Raw genomic sequence first — 22,962 nt, forward strand, 5'->3', positions numbered from 1 at the left:
TGGCATATGGAAGCTCCCAGGCGAGGGGTCAAACGGGAGCAGCAGCTGCTGGCCACGGCCACAGCCATACCAGATCTGAGCCCCATCTATGACTTATAGCACAGCTCAGGGCACTGCCACCGTAACCTTTACCCACTGAGCAAGGCAGCCCGTGACCTCACAGATAGTAATCAGGTTTGTAACCTGCTGATCCACAGTGGTAACTCGAGAAGGCATACTCTTTGTGAATGGATGGGAGAAAGCAGGTAGGATTTATACCGAGTGGGATTTTCAGGCTGATGATACAAATGTAGAGGAATCCAGCTGAGTTTTTAGAGTGTTTCCAGGCCCCCCTTCTCTCCAAAGCATAAGCTAATCTAATTGAAGAAAATGGGATCATAGTGAAAATAAATTCATGTAATATAAGAAAGTACAACAAAAGATGTCTCTTCCTATTTCCAGAATCCTGCCTCCCCAACGGCAGCCATTGTTACCAGTTTCTTGGGTATCCTTTTAGAAATACTGCTTCCGAAAAAGGTCACAGATATATAATGTAAGCCTTTGTAATCTTCTGTGGGCCTCTGACTCCTTTGAGAATTGAGTAGCAGCTACGGATATCTATAAAACTACACCAATAAAAAGATGGGGCAGTGAGTATTTAGAAGGAAATCTAGACAGTACTGGGCTGAGGTATCCTCTACTGAACTTTGGGATTTGGCAGATACCGTGTGTGTCTGTCCCCAGCTCACTGTCTATCAGCAGAAGTATTGATTGCAGTTAAACAACTTTTTTTCAGCCTGATTGGTCAGTTTTATTTATAAAGAAAATAATTATTAAAATTATCATTGCATAACTGATGAGTGTGCTAAACATTCAAGTAATATAGGAGCATAAAACTAAAAGAAGTGAAAATTCTTTATCCTGTCCCACCCTTTCAATTAATCTCATTCCCCATTTGTAATCACTGTTGGGAGTGTACATAATTGAAATACACAGTTGTCTGCATATATGATTTTTTTAATTCAAGTGAGATCACCCTATACATACCATTCTGTCAGTTTTTTCCTGCCAATTTAACATTGCATCTTAGGCATACATAGATCTAGCTCATTCTTTTAATGGCTGCATGGTATATTGTATACTAATGTCTTACAAGTTTAATTGCATAGAAAGTCTTTTAAAGACATAGAGTAAATCATCTATAATGATCTGTTTGGTGCATCTCCCTTAGATTATAGCAAATCTGTCCTCAAAACTCTGGGCTCCACAGTCCCTGTGGTTGTACCTCAACCTGGTCCCTGGCCTCGGACTGTGCGGAAGGACAGAGAATATGAGATTGAGAGTGACCGGGGAGGATTGTGTGAATGTGCACGTGAGGGCCTAGAAGGAGCAGTTTAGAGTCAAGCGACCTGAGTTTCAGATCTAGCTCCACACCTCCTGGCTGTGTGATCCTGAGCTTTCACTTTCTCCTGGTCTCTGCCTTGGCCAGACTGCTCCTCCTCATGGACCTCAGCTCTGTAGACGGTATTTGCGGTGCAGAAGGCTGCTGAGTCCAGGTGGGCGGCCAAGGGTGCTGTCAGGACCCTACCTGTGTGTGATGAGCCTAGATGGCATGAGACCTGTGATCTGCCCCCAGCCCTAACAGAAACTCACTAGGTGACTTGGCCAAAGCCTCTTTCTCTGGGTTTCGGTTCCTCTCACCTGAGAAAGGAGAGAAAAGGACCAAACCATGAAAAGGACCCTTCAGTGTCGGAAGTTCTGCACTGCAGAGAGCGCGGGCAATTTCCAGAATGTGGAGCACCTGGGACAGAAGGAATCCGTCCACACTTGTCTGCCCCTTTGCCAAGGAGTGGTGTGGCCCTTTCCCCTTTAAATGAATACTTGGCCTTCCTTGTGCAGAACAGATAAAAAATGGTACCTGTATGTCTGGTACAGAATCAAGCTTCAGAGGGCAGTATCAGTAAGTTGCGCCGGGTATAGATTCTGGGGTCAAACAATTCTTGCTTTGAAACCTGACAGGTTGCACCATTTCTCTAGGGTCAGTTTTCCCACCTGTAAAGTGGGAGCAAAAATAGTGCTATTATTGGTGGATTTGCATTAGGTGATGAATGCAACTGCCTTGATATCAGGGACTCTTTTTCCTTTGTTGTTTTGTTTTGTTTTTTGAATCATGCTACATCCCTAGTGCCTCAAACAATTCCTGGCATGCAGTAGGTTCTCAATACATATGTGTTGAATAGCTACTAAAATGCCTTTTATTCTGCCTGGTGTATAATATATGCTCAATGACTGTTAGCTGTTTTTAAAAATGTGACCCTAATTGTTGGTAAACAGGGGGCAGCTTTGTTGAGTAACTCACCTCAAAGCTAGCAGATAGCAGGGCTAGAATTTGAATCCAGATGTGTCCCACTCATGAGCCCATGCTCTCCATCTGTGCCTTGTCACCCATCCCAGAGGGACCACCTCACCTGTGTGCCTTCTTTGTTCCCCTCTGTGCTGCCTTTGAAACTCCCTGTAACTCCTTGTCACTTACATGCAGATTTCTGGGGAAGAAAAGAGGGATGACTGGGTGATTACATCTTAGGGCACCTCGGGATATAGAATGCATCCCCTTGAGTTTAGCTCTGAATGGACAAATACCCAAGAAGCAGTTCTTTTTTTTTTTTTTTGGTCTTTTTGCTATTTCTTTGGGCCACTCCTGCGGCATATGGAGGTTCCCAGGCTAGGGGTCGAATCGGAGCCGAAGCCACTGGCCTACGCCAGAGCCACAGCAACGCAGGATCCAAGCCGCGTCTGCAACCTACACCACAGCTCACGGCAACGCCGGATCGTTAACCCACTGAGCAGGGGCAGGGACCGAACCCGCAACCTCATGGTTCCTAGTCGGATTCGTTAACCACTGCGCCACGACGGGAACTCTGCAAGAAGCAATTCTTCCTTGCCTGGTTCCTGGAAAGATGCATTTGACGAGTCCTGCAGTCATTCAGGAGTTAAACCTGCTGCCCACCTGGCCTGACCTGCCAGGGTTCCTCTGTACAATTTCATTTGCATCAAGCTCTCAACAATGAAGAATAGAATGGAGAGCAGGAGGAGGGAGAATAAATACTCCTGGCCACCAGCCTCTTGGGTCCCCCTCCTGAGCCCCCCCGCTGAGCTCGGCCAGTGCTTACATTTAGCAAATTAAATCAACTGAGACGCTTAGAAGGAGAAATGACTGGTGAGTGCTCAGGGAAGGGCAGCTAGCAGTGCTTGGGGGTGGTGACAGGGGAGGGTCTCAGGGACTAATTCTCTTGGCTGGGGTTCGCTGTGAACCTTGTGCTGGGGCTTGGGTCAGCCTCCCCTCCATCCCCAGGCAGTAGGGAAGGTGGCAACTGTGACGCAGGAGCATTTCCAGGGGCCACAGTGGGGGAGGGGTGGGGAGTGGCCACAAAGTCCTGTTGCTGGGAGAACCTTCAGTAGCCTTCTGAGCTTGTGTTTCTCCAGTTATTAAGTGCCTGCTTCCTGAAACAGAATTGCCTGAGCTCTGTAAAAAGACAGGACCCTGCCAGGACCTGGGCCCCAGGTCAAAGTTCCTGAGTGTGGCTGAGCAAGGGATTACTGTGGGACTTGTTCACAAAGCAGATGCTCAGGCCTACAGAGTCTGAGTCTCCTGGGCTGGGCCTGGACATCTGTATTTTTAATGCACCCTGTAGAATATACTAATGGTTAGCTCCAAGAGCTTTGATCCTAAGATCTCCAACCCATTTGCTTGGAACTCGCTGATAGGGCAGATACTATAGAGGTTAAAGGTACAGGGTCCAGAGTGCCAGACTTAAATCTTTGGCCCCAGCATACCCATGACAACTTATTTATTTAATGCATTTTTTTTTGGCTGCTCAAGACATGTGGAAGTTCCTGAGCCAGGGATCATACTGGAACCACAGTAGTGACAACGCTGAGTCCTTAACCACTAGGCTGCCAGGAAACTCCTGGAGCTTGTTATCTCAACCCTCTGGGGCTCAGTTTCCTTCTCTGTTAGATGGGACCCATGATGGTGCTTTATAATGTTGATGTGACAATGAAATGAGGGTGACGATTGTAAGCACAGTGCCTGGATATCATTAACTCTCAAAAGATGGTGACTAGGAGAGTTTGCATTGTGACGCAGTGGTAACGAACCCAACTAGAATCCATGAGGACACAGGTTCCATCCCTGGCCTCTCTCAGAGGGTTAAGGATCCCGCGTTGCTATGGCTCTGGTGTAGGCCTGCAACAGCTCTGATTCATCCTTTAGCCTGGGAACCTCCTTATGCCACGAGTGCAGCCCTAAAAATAAACAGACACCAAAAAAACAGTGACTAAAGATGACAAGTAGACTGACTGCCACCTCTGTCTCCTTATCTCTCAAGCTGGCGTCTTACTTCAGACAGGCCACTTGGGGAATGGCCAGTCATACCTCAGTGGAGAGTTGCTAATTCTCATTGCTTATAGCCCCTCTAAAGGGCTGTTGTGACAGAGGCAGTGTGAGGTCATAGTTAGGTTCCCAGGACCTAGAACCTGACTGCTTAGGTTTTTACTGCCTTTGTGACTTTGGTCAGTTAATTAACCTTGTTGAGCCTTAGTTTTTTCTTTTGTTTAATGAGGATAATATTTGTAAGGGTCCTAGAAGTTGGTGTGAATGATAAAATACTCACCACAGTGCCTGGTCTATAGCAAAGACTCAGGAATTTATAGCCACCGTCATTGTTATTCACTGTGTACCAAACTTTTGTGTGGTCTCTGTCCCCTTTGGCCTAGCGGCTTATTCAGGTGATGGCTGGTCAACTAGCCTAGAACTTAAGTGGAAACTTTCCACTCACTGTTATCTCCACAGCCATAACCCAGTGCCCATCAGCTGGTTTGTGGTCAAGCCCTCTGTTTGCAATGTTTGTAGCCGTTGGGGGGCTTGATCCAGCAAGATGAGAAGAGAGCTTGGGAACAGGATGCCCGCAGCAGCTCTGCCTCTGCCCTTTCCTGTCTGGATTCAGGAGCGGATGTGACCCTCCCTCTTTGCTCCATTCCCACCCCCAGCAGTTCAGGGAGCACCTTGGGTGTCCCGCCTGGTGCTAGCCCTGGGATTGCTGTGTCAGCCTGGGCGAGGCAGCCGGGAAGTGTCAGGCTCCTGGGCAACCGAATGAGGTCAACCAGGGATGGATTCCAGGAAGGGCTGCAGCTGATCAGAGCCTGGTGCTGTCTTTCCTGAGATCATCCTGAGCCTCTTCCAAAGGACAAAAACTGGGTGGAGATCCCGAAGGGCTAGGGGTAGGGTTGAAAGTTGAGATAGCCAAAGAGCGAGGTCCTGCTGATTTGGAGTGGCAAAGACGAACTTGGAGCTTTTGAATTTTCTGGATGGGTTGGGGGCCTGGCATTTTGGAGCACACAAAATGCCATGGGGCCCCTGAGATTCATTGCTGGGATCTTCCTTCTCCAGGGCCCTGAGTATGTTCCCTGTCTAGTTTTCTTTCTTCCTTTCCTTTCCTTTCCTTTCCTTTCCTTTCCTTTCCTTTCCTTTCCTTTCCTTTCCTTTCCTTTCCTTTCCTTTCCTTTCCTCTTTCTTCCTTTCTTCCTTTCTTGCCACTCCCATGGCATATGCAAGTTCCCAGGGGTCGAATTGGAGCTGCAGCTGCCAGCCTACACCACAGCCCCAGCGACATGGGATCCAAGCCACGTCTGACACCTACACCATAGCTCACAGCAACGCTGGATCCCTGACCCACTGAGTGAGGCCAGGGATTGAATCTGCATCCTCATGAATACTAGTTGGATTCGTTTCCACTGCGTCATAATGGAAACTCCTCCTAGTCTGGTTTTCATCTCACCGTAGCAAGGCTGGCACACCATGCTACTTGGGATTCTGACGACCCTTCCATTGATTATTTGTGGTAATGACTGATAATAAGTCGTGGTGCTCTTTCTCATCAAGTCCAGATAAAGTGTCCATAAGCCTCATGGATGCAGCACTCCAGGCAGCTGCATCCGATCTATCAGTGTTAATGGTGATAAAAGCCTTTTGCCTTCTCTGTTTCATACTGTAGTGATTTACTCCAATGACCAGACTCTGAGTTCCATGAGGATAGGCATCTGGTCTGTCCTGTTCATGACTCCGTCCTCAGCAACTAGCACAATGCCTGGCACATAGCAGGAGCTCAGGAAATACTTGTAGAGTGAAGGACTGACGGTCCTCCACTGGGCTGGGAATTAAACTTGAGGCTAAGGATTACGTTTCAATTACAGAGTAAGGACTCAATGAGTGAAAGAATGTAATGAACAAATGCACGTCATTATTTAGAGTTCAAGGCTAGTGTCTGTGTGATTGTGTGATTGTGGGTGTCACCCATGTGTGATTGTGGGTGTTACCTCACCAATGAACTGCCTGGCTGACGTGGGGAAATTGAGGCTGGTAGGCATGTCATTGGTGCTGTGTTTAGCTTTGTTGTCTAAGAACAATGACACCTCTTTCCATTTAATCATCCCAAGGGACCTGTGAAGTTAGGAAACTATCATTTTCATGTACACATGGGGAAACCAAGGCTCAGGGTGACTTAAGGGTTTGGGGGAAGAGTATTTGGCAGTTTAGTGTTGGAGCTATGTTTAGGGCTTGGGTCTCCTCACTCCCAGGCCAGCCTTCTTTCGCCAGTCGCATGTCATTTTCTCAGTCTGTAAAGTCTGACGTGAGATTTGTCATATGCCATGTTTGGGTCTGGGAGGCTTTTTGGAATCCTAGCCCTACCATTTTTTATAAATAACAACTGTCCCTGGTCCAGCCCTTTTATTTTATTTTAATTTAATTTAATTTTATTTTATTTATTTTTAGGGCTGCACCTGTGGCATATGGAGGTTCCCAGGCTAGGGGCTGAATTAGAGCTACAGTTGCTGGCTTACACCACAGCCACAGCAATGCAGCATCTGAGCCACATCTGTGACCTACACCACAGCTCACGGCAACACCGGATCCTTAACCCACTGGGCGAAGCCAGGGATCAAACCCAAAACCTCATGGTTCCTAGTCAGATTCATTTCTGCTGAGCCACGATGGAAACTCCTGGTCCAGCCCTTTTAGAACCTTGGAGCTTCTCTGTGATAAGCTTCCATACCCTGAAACTGTGCACCGCATCTCATGTACACATGGATTTCTCTAGAGAGGAAGTCTTAAGTATGCATCAGATTCTCATACAGGAGTGCATGACCCCATAATGAGATTAAGAGTCAGTGAACACAACCAACTGTGCCATTTTGTACACGGGGAAACAGGCCTGAGCAAGGGGCTTTTCCAGTACTGCAATCTTTGACCAGAGGTTCTATTTCTCCTACCTGCAGAGGACTGATTACAGTGAGCAGTAACCTCAGCTACATCATCGAGCCTCTTCCTGGCAGCGAGGGCCACCACCTTATTTACAGATCTGAACATCTCAAGCTGCCCCTCGGGAACTGTGGGTTCCAGCACCCCAAGCCCACAGCCAGGGATTGGGCCCTTCAGTTTACGAACCAGACCAAGAAACGACCTCGCAGGGTGAGTTTCTCAGTGCAGGAGTCAACCCAGGGATAGATTTGTCTCTTCTCTGGACTCTTACTTGGGTCCAGGAGTCTTTCTAAGTTAAAGGGAGATGGCTCAGAAGGAGGAAAAAGCTTTTTTCTTTTAGTCTTGAGTCATTGTTGAGTGTGAGATACCCTTGAATTTGACAGAATGACTGCTTTGGGGGAAAACACTACTTTTAAAATACTCTAAGATGCTGATTTGAGAAACGTCTTTAAAATGTAAGAAAAAAATATATGCCTCTCTTTTTGGAATAGCCACATAACACGTACCACAATGTGCTTGTATTTATTTATTCCAAAAATAGAGGTATGTGGTTTAAATGAACTTGATTGTCAGCTTGTTCCATCCTGGTGTGTTGGCCTCTGTTCTGTCTGTACTAGGCAGCCAGCTCATTAGTTTTTGAGAATAAAGTACTGGACCCACTGTCCCAGTGCAGCCTCAATGACACCCGGGATGGCGGGCAGCAGGTATAGTGGGGGTGATGGTGACCAAGGCTGGGGTTGCTAGAACCTAAGAACAGACTTAGGAGGGAGGTCCACTGCTTATTAACTAGCACCACTTCTGAGCAGTTTTTTTTTTTTTTTTTTTTTTGAAATGAGTCCAAGTCCACCATTTCTGTAGCTCTGATCTGCTTATATCTCTTTCTTAGATGAAAAGGGAAGATTTACACTCCATGAAGTATGTGGAGCTTTACCTTGTGGCTGATTATGCAGAGGTAAGGGGGCGGTAATGGGTTTTAACAAAAAGCAAACAAACATCAAAATACTTTCTTGATAGCTTCCATTCCAACCTTTAAACTGCTTTGGGGAAATGCTGAAGCATTCATCTTTTTCTGATTTGTCATGTCATTTTGACCTTAAATCTGACCAAGGGCTCTCTTTGCTTTTTTTTTTTTTTTTTTTTTTTTTGTCTTTTTGCCTTTTCCAGGGCCGCACCCACAGCATATGGAGGTTCCCAGGCTAGGGATCTAATCAGAGCTATAGCTGCCAGCCTACACCAGAGCCACAGCAACTCGGGATCCGAGCTGCCTCTGCGACCTACACCACAGCTCATGGCAACACCGGATCCCCAACCCACTGAGCAAGGCCAAGGATCGAACCTGAACCTCATGGTTGCTAGTCGGATTCGTTAACCACTGAGCCATGATGGGAACTCCTCTCTTTGCTATTTTAAACATAGTTGGGGGGGGGGGGGGAAGCAAGGAAAAGTCTCTTCTAGCTCAATACACTAATCAGAATATCATGACAAATTATGTTATTTGGACTGACATTTCTTGGACTGGGTATGAAGACCCTTAGGATTTGTTGCTTATTATTAGGAAGTCCACAAATTCTCTATAGAAATTTTAAAATATTTGCAACGATAATAAGTATACTCATCTGATTGAATACAATATTCATGCTAAAGTATGGGTCCATTTTGATAACCATATTGGTGCCAAATGGGAACCTAAGCTTTGGTTCCTGGAATGTGGTTTCCAGACCAACACCACCCAGGAACTTGTGATAATCCAGATTCTGGGGCTGCATTCCACATGTACTGGATCCCCGACTGTGGGGCTGGGGCCTAGTAATCCATGTTTTTGTTTCTGGTTTTTTGGCTGGTAACTTCCATATGGCTGCACCTGTGACACATGGAAGTTCCTGGCCAGGGACTGAATCTGAGCCACAGCTGTGACCTACATCACAGCTGCAGCAGTGCAGGATCCTTTAACCCATTGCACTGGGCTGGGGATTAAACCCACACCTCCACAGAGACTCAAGCTGCCGCATTTGGATTCTTAACCCATTGTACCACAGCAGGAACTCCTAGCCATCCATGTTTTAACAAGCCCTCTGTGTGATTCTGATGAAAGGCAAGTTTGAGAACCACTGACATAAAAGAATAGCTCTTTGGCCTTTAATTCCATATTCCTCAATGAGACAGGTTCTCATGGGCCCTGTCTTCTATCATTTGATGACCACTCATGGCTCTTGCCCTTTCATTTTCCTTTATTTGTTGATTTCTTCTCTCTTATGTGCCAAGCACAGTGCTTGGCCCCAAAAGGTAGCAATAGACCTGCCCCCGCATCTCTGAGGTTATAGCAGCAGCGCAAACACTCTTTAGTTCCAAGTGCGTCGACTCCCAGGATGGTTCATTGTAGAGGAATACAGTGCAGGTAATGAGGGATCCACTGTGCTTTTGGGAATTGGGAAAAGCTTTCTGAGGTGGTGATGTTGAAGCTGACTCCTAACATGCTTGGGTTCAGGCCGGGGGCCCCATGTACCTAAATTAGCCAAATTTTGCCTCATTCTCACTTGCTGCAGTGGCTCAGCCACATAACTGAGCACATCTTCTAGGCATGGAAGGTCACAATGAGAGCTGAGCACTCCCACGTTCTAACACCGCACCTCACCTGGGGCTCCCTTCCCACCAGAACCCCCACTCCTGTCCATCTCACAGCATCCAAATGGCTTGGTGACCAGCAACGCCAGATGCCTCATTCTCTACCTAATCCATGATCCCACAGCACAGATCCTGAAGGCAGTGCAGAGTAGAGGGAAGAACACCAGATTTCATGCTGGAAGAACTGCCCTCGAGTGTTAGTGGCAGGAGGAGGTGGCCCTTGAGTGTCTGCAAGGACACAGAGTCATTGGAGAAGCAGAGGCGAAGGGCCCTCCAGGCCAAGAGAATGTCTTGTTCTGCTTTGAGGGAGGTTGTGCTTTTTAATGGATATCAGTATTGGTGTTTTCCAGCAGCCTTTCTTTTCTATTTTTTTCCTTTTGTTTTCTTTTTTCCAAAGTCTGCTGTGTGTGCATAATGGGGGAGCCGTGTGTGGAGCAGAACGGAAAGGTGATTTAAGAGGGGAGGCTGCGCAGTCCTGGCCGGAGTTCACGGCTCTTGCTCCCGCCTGATGGAACTGCCCTGGTGGGGGGTGGCTGGAAGAAAGCTGAGCTCTTCCAACTCCAGGCTGTCCTTAAACTTTGCAACTAAGATCATCTAATACCTTTTTTTTTGTAACCACAGAATCCTTTGTTCCGATGAAAACTCCTAGGGTCCCAGTTGTTAAGCATGTAGAAACACAGCTGCTCTAGTGTCAGGGTGGAGCGATGCTCCCCTCAGCCCTGCCCTTTCCCCTACAGACTCCTGGTGCAAGGTTTTAAAACCCACTGAGTGTGAGTCTGGAAGCTGAGAAGTGGGGCGGGGTAGGGATTGGGCATCTTCTGTCTCCTGACCCCTAGGGTCACAGCCAACCCCCAAGAGGAAAAGTGTATGCCTGAGGTGCCTCCAGGACTGTCGCGTTGCCTAGAGCTGTCTTCCTGGTCCAGAGGAGAGTGCCTCCTGCAGCAGCCTCTCAGGCATTCGTGACAGGACATGATTCATGCAGCTGGATGGATGCTGGATCCGGAATCACTTGCTTCTCAGGGTCCTGGGCTTTGAATGATTCACGCCGAGGGTGGGCAGGGGATGTCATAGGCTGGGATGGGCTTCCAGGCTCACAAATCCCCTCCTCCCCCTACCATCTCTTCCCCCTCTCCCTCTCCCAGCAGCCTCTCCTCTGCAGGCAGACATGTATTCCTGACAATTAATTAATCTGAGAGGATGGGAGGACAGGGAAGGGAACGGCTGCCATATCTGTGATTTACAACCTGGTGCTGAGATAGGCCAGGCTCTTCTCTGGGCTCTGAACTCAGCACGGGGAGCAGAGATTGGAGTGATGTTTCCACCTGGAGAGAGGGTTTTCAGCAGGAAGAAGAACCAAGCAGCTCTCTGGGCTTAGGCGGGAGTACCTGGGGTGGTTCTCAGTTCATTCATTCCATAGGTGAAATGGGAAATCCAGGTGGGAGATGAGCAAGATGGGACGTTGGAGGAGGAGACAGCATGGCTGTGACAACAGTATGCAAAGGACTTACGTGATACAGACTGGATGTGGGGCAGTTGGAGGAGACCAGGTGATGATGCACCATGTTTTAAGGCTTGTGTCACCCTAGAAAGTGAAAGATAAGAGATACTCTTTTCTTTCCATCAGGGGTCTGTCTGTAAACTATAGCCCATGGCCAAATCCAGCCCACCCCAGGTTTTTGTAAATTAAATTTTACTGGAACACATCTATGCCTACTGGTACATGTGTTGTCCATGGCTGCTTTTAAGCTACAGTGGCAGAGTAGTTAGGGCTGCAAAGCCTAAAATATTTACTGTCTGGCCATTTACAGAAAAAGTTTGCTGACTCTTCCCTAAGGCTCTTAAGAGACAGACACATTCCTTAAACAGCGGTTGTTTGAAGACAGGATTAATATATTTGAAAGACAATGAATCTGATTCTGATATTCTAATAAATACTCAGTAAATGCTATATACCTCTTCCTGTACAGTGAGACCATTTAGAAATGGGATGATTCTATAATGAGAAACTTGAGGATTAACACCTTGGAAAGGTCTAAGTCATAGAGTCTTAGGTTGAATTTAATTCTGTAGAAGCAATGAAAGTGAGATAATTGCAGTTCTCATGAGTCACAGTTCCCGGGAAGCCCAAGAAGGTCCAAAAACAGTGAGAGAATAGGAAACGGCTTTCTCCCCATAGCATGGCTGAGACACACCCCTATCCGGATGAATATCGCAGGGTGTTTTATTTGGCTCATCTTTGTGTTTCTCTCTTGGGTATTCTTGTGGGATGTGGTGGAGGAAGGATGTGAAGGTTTGGATTGAAGTCACACGTTTAGGGTATACCCAGGGCAAATCAGATAGATACCCAGATTCTGTACAACAATGGCAGCGTATAGGATATGCCCATCATTTTCAAGTTTAGGTTGCAGTTGTAGCACATTTTCCTTATCATTGCAGCTGCGAGTGATCTACACTTTTGAAGCAGGTGTGATCTATCCTTTTGGTCAGGCTACCTAGTAAAACGTGCTCCTCCTGGTACAGACCCATGGCAGACATTTCTTTGAGTGTAACTCTCTTTCCTCGGCATAGCCCCTTGCAGTCTCAGAATCCTTCTCACTGTGGAAGGCACTGCCAGTTGATCTGAGTAGAGTGCCAGGTGAAGCCTTTTTGCCGAGGTCTTACGGTCTTTGTTGCTGGCACCCCTTTTGGGTTATTCTTGTGGCCTCCTGTTGCAGTTATTTCAGTGCAGGTTTTCTCAGTCCATTTCAATTGCATACACCTTAAATATAGAATCTGCCATTGTTGCTATTTCTGCTCCTCTCTGGGTTGTAACTGAAGCTCCTGGCTAGGACCAGGTCCTCACACTGTGTCCTGCTGAGCGCCAAGTGCAATGTCTTGCATGTTGCAGGTGTTCAGCAACAATTCAACCGTGTTGACTGATCCGGTGCGAGGAGGGGGCCGGGGGCGGGAGAGCTGTGAGATCCCTGTGGTGGTGGCTCCATGCTGGGGTAATGACCAAGGCAGGCATTGGGTCATTTCCTCTCTGAGCCCCAGTGGAAGTTTGCAGGATGCCTTTTAATCAGGAGGACTGGAGAACAAGCTTGACTTCAAGGGCTGGAGGAAGACAGTTCAATTCACTGCATGGTTGTTGCATGGTTATTATGTGCCAGCACTGAGCTCGTAGTTGGAGATGCCAAGGTGGATATGACCCAGGCTCTGCCCTTCCCGAGCTGACACTGGATATGTCAGAGAGACAGTTGTGCAAAAATGACTGGTCATAGAAGATGGAAGAACATGAAAACGAATTCGGAGACAAGTCCTGGGGCACATGAGGGGTCCTGGGAAGGGTTCTGGGGTCTCACCTGGTTCTGTTTGCCCCTCCCCCTTTAGTTTCAGAAGAATCGACGAGACCAGGACGCCACCAAACACAAGCTCATGGAGATCGCCAATTACGTTGATAAGGTGAGACCAGGTGTGTACTTGTGGGAAAGGTGCCAGCACCTTAGAGGAGCTGTAGGACAGGAGCTCACATGTGACTTGCCTCTTGCTGGACTGGCCACCCCACCAGCTTCTGGGAGGCCATAGCGATGCCACAGAGGCTCATCTGTCACGAAGCTGTCATCTGCATGGACCTAGCCCAGTAACTTGTCTCATTTGGGTTGCTGTCTTGTTTTGTTTTAAATTTACAACATAGAGGGGTTGGCCTAAATCAGTGGCTTTAGATTATATCTGTTTTTCGGATGGAATCCTTTTCCACCATCTAATACAGTTAGACTTCGCAAAGCCGAAGCAAGGCCGAGGACCAGAGCACTGTCCTTCCTACTCCTGCTCATCATCCCTGCCTTAGGAGCTGATGAGTGGGTTGTTTGGGGCCAATTTGCACCATCTCCATCTGTAAGACAGTTCTAAAATGATTGGGTCTTGTCTCTTAGAAAGGCTGTATAGTTGGTTAACTCTCCCAGGTCAGGCTCTTTTAAACATGCTCTTGGGAAATACCCAAATTCTTGAATTTTAATAGCATGGGCTGGTTTGAGACTTGGCAGTGCAAAATGCAATAGAATAAATAATCTTGAATGACAGTAGCCTCTTGATAGACGAGTGGGAAATAATCTTCAATTAAAAGTAGATTTAGAGTCCTGTCATGGCTCAGCAGTAAAGAACCCCACTAGTATCCATGAGGACGCAGGTTCAATCCCTGGCCCTGATCAGTGGGTTAAGGATCTGGCATTGCAGTGATTGTGGCGTAGGCCAGCAGCTATAGGTCCGATTCGACCCCTAGCCTGGGAACTTCCAAATGATAGAGGTTTGGCCCTAAAAAGACCAAAAAAAAAAAAAAAAAAAGTAGATTTGAATGTGTTGGGGGTTGCAGGTCTCTCTGAGACTCTGATCACATTTATTGTACAATATCAGGGCACTCAAACAACTTCTGAAGCTTAACTCTGGGCCTGATAAGGATTCGTGGATCCCAGGTTTAAAGAGGAAGTCATTCTTTTTTTAAACATTAGAGAAAAAGGAAGGGAGCATAAATATTTTCAAGGATTTACAAGCAAATTTTGTAGTGTTCTGAAGTCATCAGGCAGATCTATGCTCTTTGTTTTTGTTCTGCCCTAGATGACTAGAAATGCCAGTTAGTGGTCAGTGACAGGTGAAAGTCAAACACTGGCGTTTCCTGGAAGGAGGGACTCCAGGGACATAGGCTAGTCCTCTCTCTAGCCTTCAAGCTCTCTCAACAATAACATCTAAATGATCCCACAGCCCAAACACTCAACATCTGGGAAAACAAGGAGAGCTTGTTTCCCTGGGGCATCCAGGAGGCCAGACCCTGATGTCACCCATGTGACACCTATTGTTCTGGAGACCTTGCAGGTGGGAGAGTTGGCTGGAGACCCTTTGCGGACTCTGCAGCTGGTCTGGGTGATGGAACCAGGGGTGCTGGTGAAAAGGGGAAGGAGAAGAGACATTAGCAAACCCCTTTGTTGCTGGAAGCCCCCAGCCTTGCTGACTGGCCTGTTCTGTGAAGCAGCCTTGGGTCTCTTGTCTGCAGCTGAGGTCAGTTACTCCCAGCTGGGGTGAAGGAAGGCAAATCCAAGTCTCTGAGGCTTGCTGACCCAGTCACTTGAATTGAACTATTATGGAACTAAAACTGGAGTGAACTAAACTGATCTGCTCCATCATGAGCCCAATGCAAAATGTTGTTCCTTAACTGTGAAGAAGCCAAGTTGAAGTCCTCAAAAACCTCCCTAGTGAAGAAAGTTCAAATTGGACTCCAAACTCTTGCTTTTCTGTAGTGATTAATCTGGCACAAAACAGGAAAATCAGCTGATACTTTGCTGAAAGTGGAGCCATTTACACCACAGTTTCTTGAGGGCAAGTTGCTTCTCTGGCTATGTAAATATGGCTGTACTTCGGCAGTGTAGCATCCTGAGTAGGCTCTGAGGTCCAATAACCCAAGCCTTATTCCTGGCTCCATCATCTTCCTGCTGAGACTTTGCAAGTTACTGAACTTCTCTAAGCCTCAGTAGAAAGTGCCTGGTAAGCGCTGGAGCTATGACTGTTATTTTACCTGGGGCGGTACCTGCCACTTTGGATTAAGATGACATCTCCTGCTCACATGACCTAGGCTTACCTGGGATTGCCTTTTTTTTTTTTTTTTTGCTGCCTGTATTTTCTAGGATAGGCCAGTCAAAGGATTCCTTATTCCTATACCTTCCAGTACTTAGCTTCACAGAAAACCCCCTCTTCCTGATTATGTATATGTGAGATGAAAGATGTATGTATGTGTCGTAAAGGTTAGATATACCTCTTAGCCCTAAGGAGCCCAAGATTCAGGTCTCATTTGTAGAATTTCAGGATTTCTGTGTTGGACAAAACCCTGAAGATTCTCTGGGAACTTTGCAGCCTAATACCTGCAACCTGTTTGTGGTATCCTTCACAAAACCTATAACCTCTAGTGACGGGGAAGGAAATTTTTAAAGTAAGCTCGTCCCTCTCTATGTTTATCATTTATTATACCCATTTATTTCCAAGATGAGTGGGACACATCTTAAAATAAAGTAGCCATGTACAATTTGGTCAAGATAGAATTTCTACACAATGGAATACTAGTCAGCAATAAAAAGGAATGACAGGCTGATATAGGCCACAAGACAGATCGAGTGTTTCATTTAGAAACATGCTAAATGAAAGAGGACACAGAAGACCACATATTGTGTAATTCCATTTATAGAACATGCCTACAAAAGGCAAGTTTATGGAGGTGGAAAGTGGATTAGTGATTGTCCGGGTCTGGGGGTTAAAACAGGAAATGGCAGTAAACAAACATAAGGGATATTATTGGTGGGATGAAAATATTCTAATATTAGATTATGGTGATTACTTTGCAGTTTGGTAAATTTACTAAAAGATATTGAGCTGTACAGTTAGAATGGGTGGATTCTGTGATATATACCAATTGATAAAGTTGTTTTAAAAAGCCCATATGTAAGGGCACGTTTTAGACATCTATAAAAATCATAAGGGCCATGTAAGGAATTGGGAGGGATAATTGTACCAGTCTGGCCAAGATGACGGCAAGGCTTAGTTCTCAGCTTTGAAACCTTTTTTCCCCCCTTATTTTAAAATGAAATGTGTCTTCCTGTTCAGGCTCAGGTGCGATAATGCCGATCCTTCCTCCACCTGAGAGCCCTGTCCATGTCTGAAAGCAAGTCTGTGTCCTGTCTCAGTCTTCGTTTCCCTAAGCCAAGTCGCCCTGGCTCCACCACCAGATCGCTCTGCCTGCTTCAGGATGCCCCCCTTCTGAGAACTGTAAATGGCAACACCTGTTCCCTCCTTCCCTGGAGGCACATAGAGAAGAGAAAGCTGGCATCCCCGCCCAGAGCACTTGGGCTAGCAAGGGCTCACAGGTCTCAGGTGCTGTTGACAGACAATGCTGTGGCTTTTCCATGTGTTTGCAGTTTTACCGATCCTTGAATATCCGGATTGCACTGGTGGGCTTGGAAGTGTGGACTCACGGGAATATGTGTGAAGTCTCAGAGAATCCATACTCTACCCTCTGGTCATTTCTTAGCTGGAGGCGCAAGCTGCTCGCCCAGAAGAATCACGACAATGCACAGTTAATCACGTAAGTAGCATTTTCCCTCTGCGTCGCCTTGGCCGTGACTGCAGAGCCCCTGCCCTCAGTGCATGTGCTCTCTGCCCTTTCTTTCCAGTGCTGAGTGTTGGTTGGACTAGACCATCCTACCTCTCCAGTTCAGTCCAGGTAACCAGGTATTCCTTGGGCATGGGCTCTCTACCCAGCATGCCCAGGAAAATCCTGAAAAGCCTGAGCCGTAGCACTCCTGTGAAGTGTTTGCACTATACAGCAGAAATTGGCACAACATTGTAGATCAACTATACATTGTATAATCAACTTTAATAAATATATATATAATAAAAAGTAAAAAGTAAAAAAAAAAAAAAAATGGGGGTGGTTTACAACCTAGAGGAGAAAATGAGACCTATTTAGTTGAGTGTCTGAAACAGTTTTGGGAAGTGACTGACTATAGGCCATGGATGCTTCGAAACAGACTTTATAAGGGGCTCATCTCCATCTCTGTGGCACTTTGTTCTAGTGCAGGAGTTAATTTCCCAAAACAGACACAGGGGAGGTGCCTCCTTGGCTTATCCTTCATGTCGTTTCTAGGGTAAGGGCAGACTTTGAGATGGTCAGAGTGGCTGATAGTGCAGGAACCATGTGTTTGAGGGGAGGGAGACCTGCAAGGAGAGGGCAGTTGTGCTGGAGTTTGTTCAGTCCCAGAGAGAAAAGAGCAGACACTGATGGGGGTCACAGTGGCCTATGACAGTCCCCCACGGTGATTATCTGGTATTTATTAGTGTTGACGTCCAAAGGTATTCTGAGGAAGTTACAACAAAAGGCACATACATAATAAAACCACTTTTCCTGTTCCCTAAATATCTCTCTGAAACAACAGTCATTTAAACCTTTGTTTACTCTTTAAAAGAGACCAGGGAAAAATAGCTGTACCCACATCCCGGGCTGTGCATGCTTACTTCACGATGGCACATTCACCTAGGAAAGCTTTGGTTACCAAAACTTTGGGTCTGAACCTTGAAAGCCTGGTATCCTGCTATAGGCAAGATCTTGAATCCACTTTCCAGTAGGACTTCCTCAGAGTCATAGCTAAGCTTAATAGGGCTTCATAGAGAGTTGCATACATTTTATGTATTTTTTTGCAGAGTGTTTTTCTGAAGAGAGGTTTGCCTTGAATTCAGCGAACATGAATTAAACACCCACTATGTGTCTGACTCTATACTAAGTTCTCATAACCCCCAATAAATGAGATGGTCTTGGCTCTCTAAGGTATCATGGTCCAGGTAGGAAGACAAACAAGGAGATGTAAAAGCATGATGGGATCCATTTCCATGTAGATCCTTTAAGTTTCATGTTTGTGACATGCATAAAAATGCTGGTATTTTTTTCATTTCTTGGCCCTGGCCCTGGATATAGACAGCTGAGAAAAGGGTGTATTCAACTGGGAGAAAGTAGCTGGCGGTTAGCAGATGAGGATCACAGTTGTAAAACAAAGTCAGAAACAGCTCATCCTTGCCCCAGCTGCCCTTTGTGAGGCTCCTGATGGGACACATCTGTTTCCTTGGCCCGGGAGTGATGGAGAAATGAAGCATCAGCCCCCACAGCTGCTGCCCAGATCCCCCCTCCCTATACACAGACCACAGAGCTGGGGATGTGGCAGGGAACCCTGGCAGCTGGCGGAAGTGGGCATGATTCACTTCAGCATCAGAACCCGTGCCACCCTTCCCTTGTCCCCACCCTCTGACCTTTTCCTCTGCAGCAGGAATGGGATGCAGCTTTGCATGCCCAGCCCATTTCCTTCCAGGCAGGGAATGGGGCTGTGGGCTTATTGTGGGAAGAAGTGACCTTTTGTGCTCTCTTCTGTTTCTCTGGAGCAGAGAGAGAGTAGGTGAGAGGAAGTGAGAGGTGTGGTGACTTGGCAGTTGTCCAGATGGCCTAGAATACCAGGACCTCTCCCCTGGGGACCCATCTGGGAGTGTCAGTGGGGACAAGGGATGCCATGATGCTGCCCACTCCTGGGCACATTGGGACACCCTCTTAGCCCCCACCCCACTCACCCTCTCCTTCCCTCCCGCAGGGGCATGTCCTTCCACGGTACCACCATCGGCCTGGCCCCCCTCATGGCCATGTGCTCCGTGTACCAGTCGGGAGGCGTCAACATGGTGAGTCTCAACCAATGTACTGATGCTGTAAAAGGTGGAAAACTGCCTCACAAGATAGGAGGTCATCTTTTAAGATTTTATAGGGAGTTCCCTGGTGGTCTAGTGGTTAGGATTTGGGGCTTTCACCTCTGTGCACCAAGCTCAATCTCTGGTCTGGGAACTGAGATCTCTCATCAAGCCACAGCCAAAAAAAAAAAATAATAATAATAATAATAATTATTGCAGGAAAAAAGAAGCTTGGGAATAAAGAAAAACAAATTTCTTTGAAATGAAGGCATTAAGTTCTAGGAGATGGAAGTACTCAGGGATGAATTTTTTTTATGGTAATTTATTCCCATTTTTCAGGCTCAGGAGAATCCTGAAGCAATCACACTAACAATATATCACTAGATCTTTCACATGTTCCAAACTAAGGGCTGGGGAATAGTAAGATACAGAGGTAAAAATCTTTTATTTTAGATCTGTGTTAATGCATAACTTCATGGAACAAAGGCGTGTCTTCGAGTCATAATTAGGAAATTACTGCCTTCTTTTGAAGTTCTTTCTGGCTTTGTGAGAGTCTTTGGACTTTTCGTTTCTAACCTGTGAAGCAGATAGCAAGGAGCCTGCTGTCCATCTTATTTGTCTACTCCATATTTATTGACAGATGCAGCAGGGCAGTTGAGAGCACAGGCTTGGATTACTGAGCCTGAACACAGCAATCATGGAATCAGGGGAGAGCTGTGAGGCTTGGCTAAAGAAAAGGCGGAACTGAAGGGGGGAGCTGTCCTTGACCTGAACTCTCTCCCTGAGCAGGACCACTCCGAGAATGCCGTTGGCGTGGCTGCCACCATGGCTCACGAGATGGGCCACAACTTCGGCATGAGCCATGATTCTGCAGACTGCTGCTCAGCCAGCGCTGCTGATGGTGGGTGCATCATGGCAGCTGCCACTGGGTGAGTGGAGCAGGAAGGCGAGGATGGGGAGGAGGGAAGAGCACTAGAGGCCAGTGCAACCTCAGGCCCCGGGAGCCATTGTTATACTGCTGGTGGGGGCCTTGAACAGAAAAGGGGGTTCTGATAACACAAACATTGGAAGAAGACCAAGAGAGCAAAATGTGGAAGGAGCACAGGTGTCTAGTAGGAGGTTTGGTGTGGTGGAATCTTAGATATACTTAATTTCTATTTGGGGGGTCTTCAGCTATAAAATTGGCCTGACCACGTGTTTCTTTTCCACTTGATGAATTTTTGCTGAGGACTCATTTTGATAACAGCCACAAGCCTTAATCTCTTCATCTCAGTGGGGTATGATGTGTGGTGTTAGGACCCAGTTTTGACTGAAAGTGCTGAAGTAGCCTCAGGAATAAGGAAAAGGAAGGGACATATCCACACACCCCACAGTGACTCCCCAGGAAACTTATAGGCTGCATTGACCACGAGGAATAAGAACATAGAAGCTGCATCTCCCTATAGTCGTGAGGGATCTTTAAACCGGAGTCTCTGAATGAGAGATCTGGAGTTGCTTCAGAGGACTTCTATTTTGTGTCTGGACTCAGACAACAGAGAGCACTGGGGTCTTTTTTTTTTTTTTTTTTTTTTTTTTTTGTCTTTTTAGGGTGCTCCCACGGCATATGGAGGTTGCCAGGCTAGGGGTCTAGTTAGAGCTGTAGCTGCCAGCCCACACCAGAGCCACAGCAACGCCAGATCTGAGCCGAGTCTGCTACTTACACCACAGCTCACGGCAACGCTGGATCCTTAACCCACTGAGCAAGGGCAGGGATCAAACCCGCAACCTCATGGTTCCTAGTTGGATTTGTTTCCTCTGTGCCACGATGGGAACTCCTCTTTTTTTTTTTTTTTTTTTGATTGAGAAATTAATTTTTAAAATAAATTTTATTGGAGTATAGGTGACTTACAAAGTTGTGTTAGTTTCAGTTGTACAGCAAAGTCCTCCAGTTATTCATATATCTATTCCTTTTCAGACTCTTTTCCCATATAGTTTATTACACAGTATTGAGGAGATTACCCCATGCTGTTGGTCCTTGTCACTTACCTATTTTATAGTGATATTCATGTGTCAGTTCCAAACCCCTAATTCATCTCCCCTAGCCATGTTTCCCCTTTGGTAACCATAAATTTGTTTTCAAAATCTTTGCGTCTATTTTTGTTCTGTAAATTCTTTTGTATCATTTTTCATTAGATTCCACATATTAGTGATTTCATATAATATTTGTTTTTGACTTCACTTATGATGATAATCTCTAGGTCCATTTATGTTGAGCAAATGGCATTATTTCGTTCTTTTTTTACAGCTGAGTAGTAGTTCATTGTATATATACACCACATCTTTTTTTTTTTTTTTTTACTTTTTAGGGCTGCACCCATGGCATGTAGAAGTTCCCAGGCTAGGGTTGAATAGGAGCTGCAGCTGCCAGCCTACACCACAGCCACAGCAACACCATGTCCAAGACACGTATGCGACCTATACTACAGCTCACAGCAATGCCGGATCCTTAACACACTGAACGGGGCCAGGGATTGAACCCGTGTCCTCATGGATACTAGTCGGGTTTGTTACTACCGAGCCATAATGGGAACTCCGTGTACCACATCTTCTTTATCCATTCCTCTGTGGATGGACATTTAGGTTGCTTCTGTGTCTTGGCTCTTGTGAGTAGTGCTGCTGTGAACACTGAGGTGCATGTATCTTTTTGAATTATAGTTTTGTTTTCATATATGCCCAGGAATTGCTAAATCATGTGGTAGTTCTATATTTAGTTTTTTAAGGAACCTCCACACTGTTCTCCATAGTGGTTGCACCAGCTTACGTTCCTACCAACAGAGTAGGAGGGGTCCCCTTTTTCCACCCCCAGCAAAGAGCACTGGGTTCTTGCTGGACCCAAGTCATTCTTTGGAAGGCATCATGGTGGGAGCTTGTGTTCCTCCCACCTCAAACCATTAGGACTTGCGTCTGCCTCTTAAGGAATGGTATTTCATTGTCTCCAAGAGGAGCTGCAGCTTCCTCAGAGTTCCAGTGTCCAGTGTCTTCTCTTTATTTCTTGGTTGTGACACACCAAGGATGAGGTTGACCTGCAGGATACAGCTCTGTGGATCATGCTCACATCCCTGTGAGTTCACTGTTGAGTCTACCACTCTCTCTCCAAATCTGAAAAGAATATTTGTGGACAAACGGTTGAGAGAGTTATATTAATTATTACTTCAATGTGTTTTTAAGCTGTTCACAAATTTCAGTAGTTAAACAAGTATTAGTAACAAATTCCCTGTGGCATATCTGAAAACTGAAGGAAACCCTCCCGTGTTAAACCTTTGCTTGGTTCAGAGAAGTGGGATCAGGATAACCTTTCCTTTATAGACCCAAATGGTGGTACTGACCTGCCACCAGGGAGTGTATGATTTCTTTATTCCTTCCCCCAATAGTGGGATCCAGGGCCTTTCATACTCTTGTGATAAAGACCATGTGTTTGTGAGTTAGTTGGTTGAGTTTGGAGTGCTGCCTGCATCCTTAAAACAGAGATCAGATCACTGGCCCAACAAAGAAACTAAGCCCATGAACTTGGCCTTTTTTGGCCTGGTCTTCTGTTCTAGGAAAATCTCCATCTAATATCAGCTTCAGGAAAAGTTTGGGTTGGCTGGAGTTTTATTCAACTCAGAGTCTCAAGAGACTTCTTGTAACTGGCTAATTATTTTTTATTTGTTGCAACCCCTTCATGAAAAGGGCTGAAGTTGTTGCTTCATTCTCAAATAAATCCCCCAATGCAGTGAGGGGGAAAAGGCGTTATGGAGTGGTTAATATTTCTTAATTCTTAGAAAGTT

The 22,962-nt window shown here is 46.2% G+C and overlaps 1 protein-coding gene across 3 annotated transcripts in view; it reads left to right on the forward strand.

The window, feature by feature from the left end:
• ADAM19 (ADAM metallopeptidase domain 19) overlaps positions 1–22,962 on the forward strand; it is a 99,233-nt gene that overhangs the window by 40,700 nt on the left and 35,571 nt on the right. For 2 of the 3 annotated variants that reach the window (XM_085001880.1, XM_085001879.1), the window contains exons 6-11: positions 7,315–7,507; positions 8,184–8,249; positions 13,289–13,370; positions 16,852–17,018; positions 19,066–19,150; positions 19,946–20,085. In XM_085001880.1, the coding sequence (XP_084858006.1) occupies positions 16,915–17,018; positions 19,066–19,150; positions 19,946–20,085 (329 nt within the window). In that variant the 5' untranslated portion in view covers positions 7,315–7,507; positions 8,184–8,249; positions 13,289–13,370; positions 16,852–16,914. The remainder of the gene's footprint in view (positions 1–7,314; positions 7,508–8,183; positions 8,250–13,288; positions 13,371–16,851; positions 17,019–19,065; positions 19,151–19,945; positions 20,086–22,962) is intronic. The other variant, XM_003134106.7, reaches the window with a different exon arrangement.

Source organism: Sus scrofa, chromosome 16 (genome assembly GCF_054392235.1).
Source record: "Sus scrofa isolate SSC_HxYL_T2T_F1_AM1 chromosome 16, Sscrofa_HxYL_maternal_Yorkshire_Landrace_v2.0, whole genome shotgun sequence".
Classification (NCBI taxonomy): Eukaryota; Metazoa; Chordata; class Mammalia; order Artiodactyla; family Suidae; genus Sus; species Sus scrofa.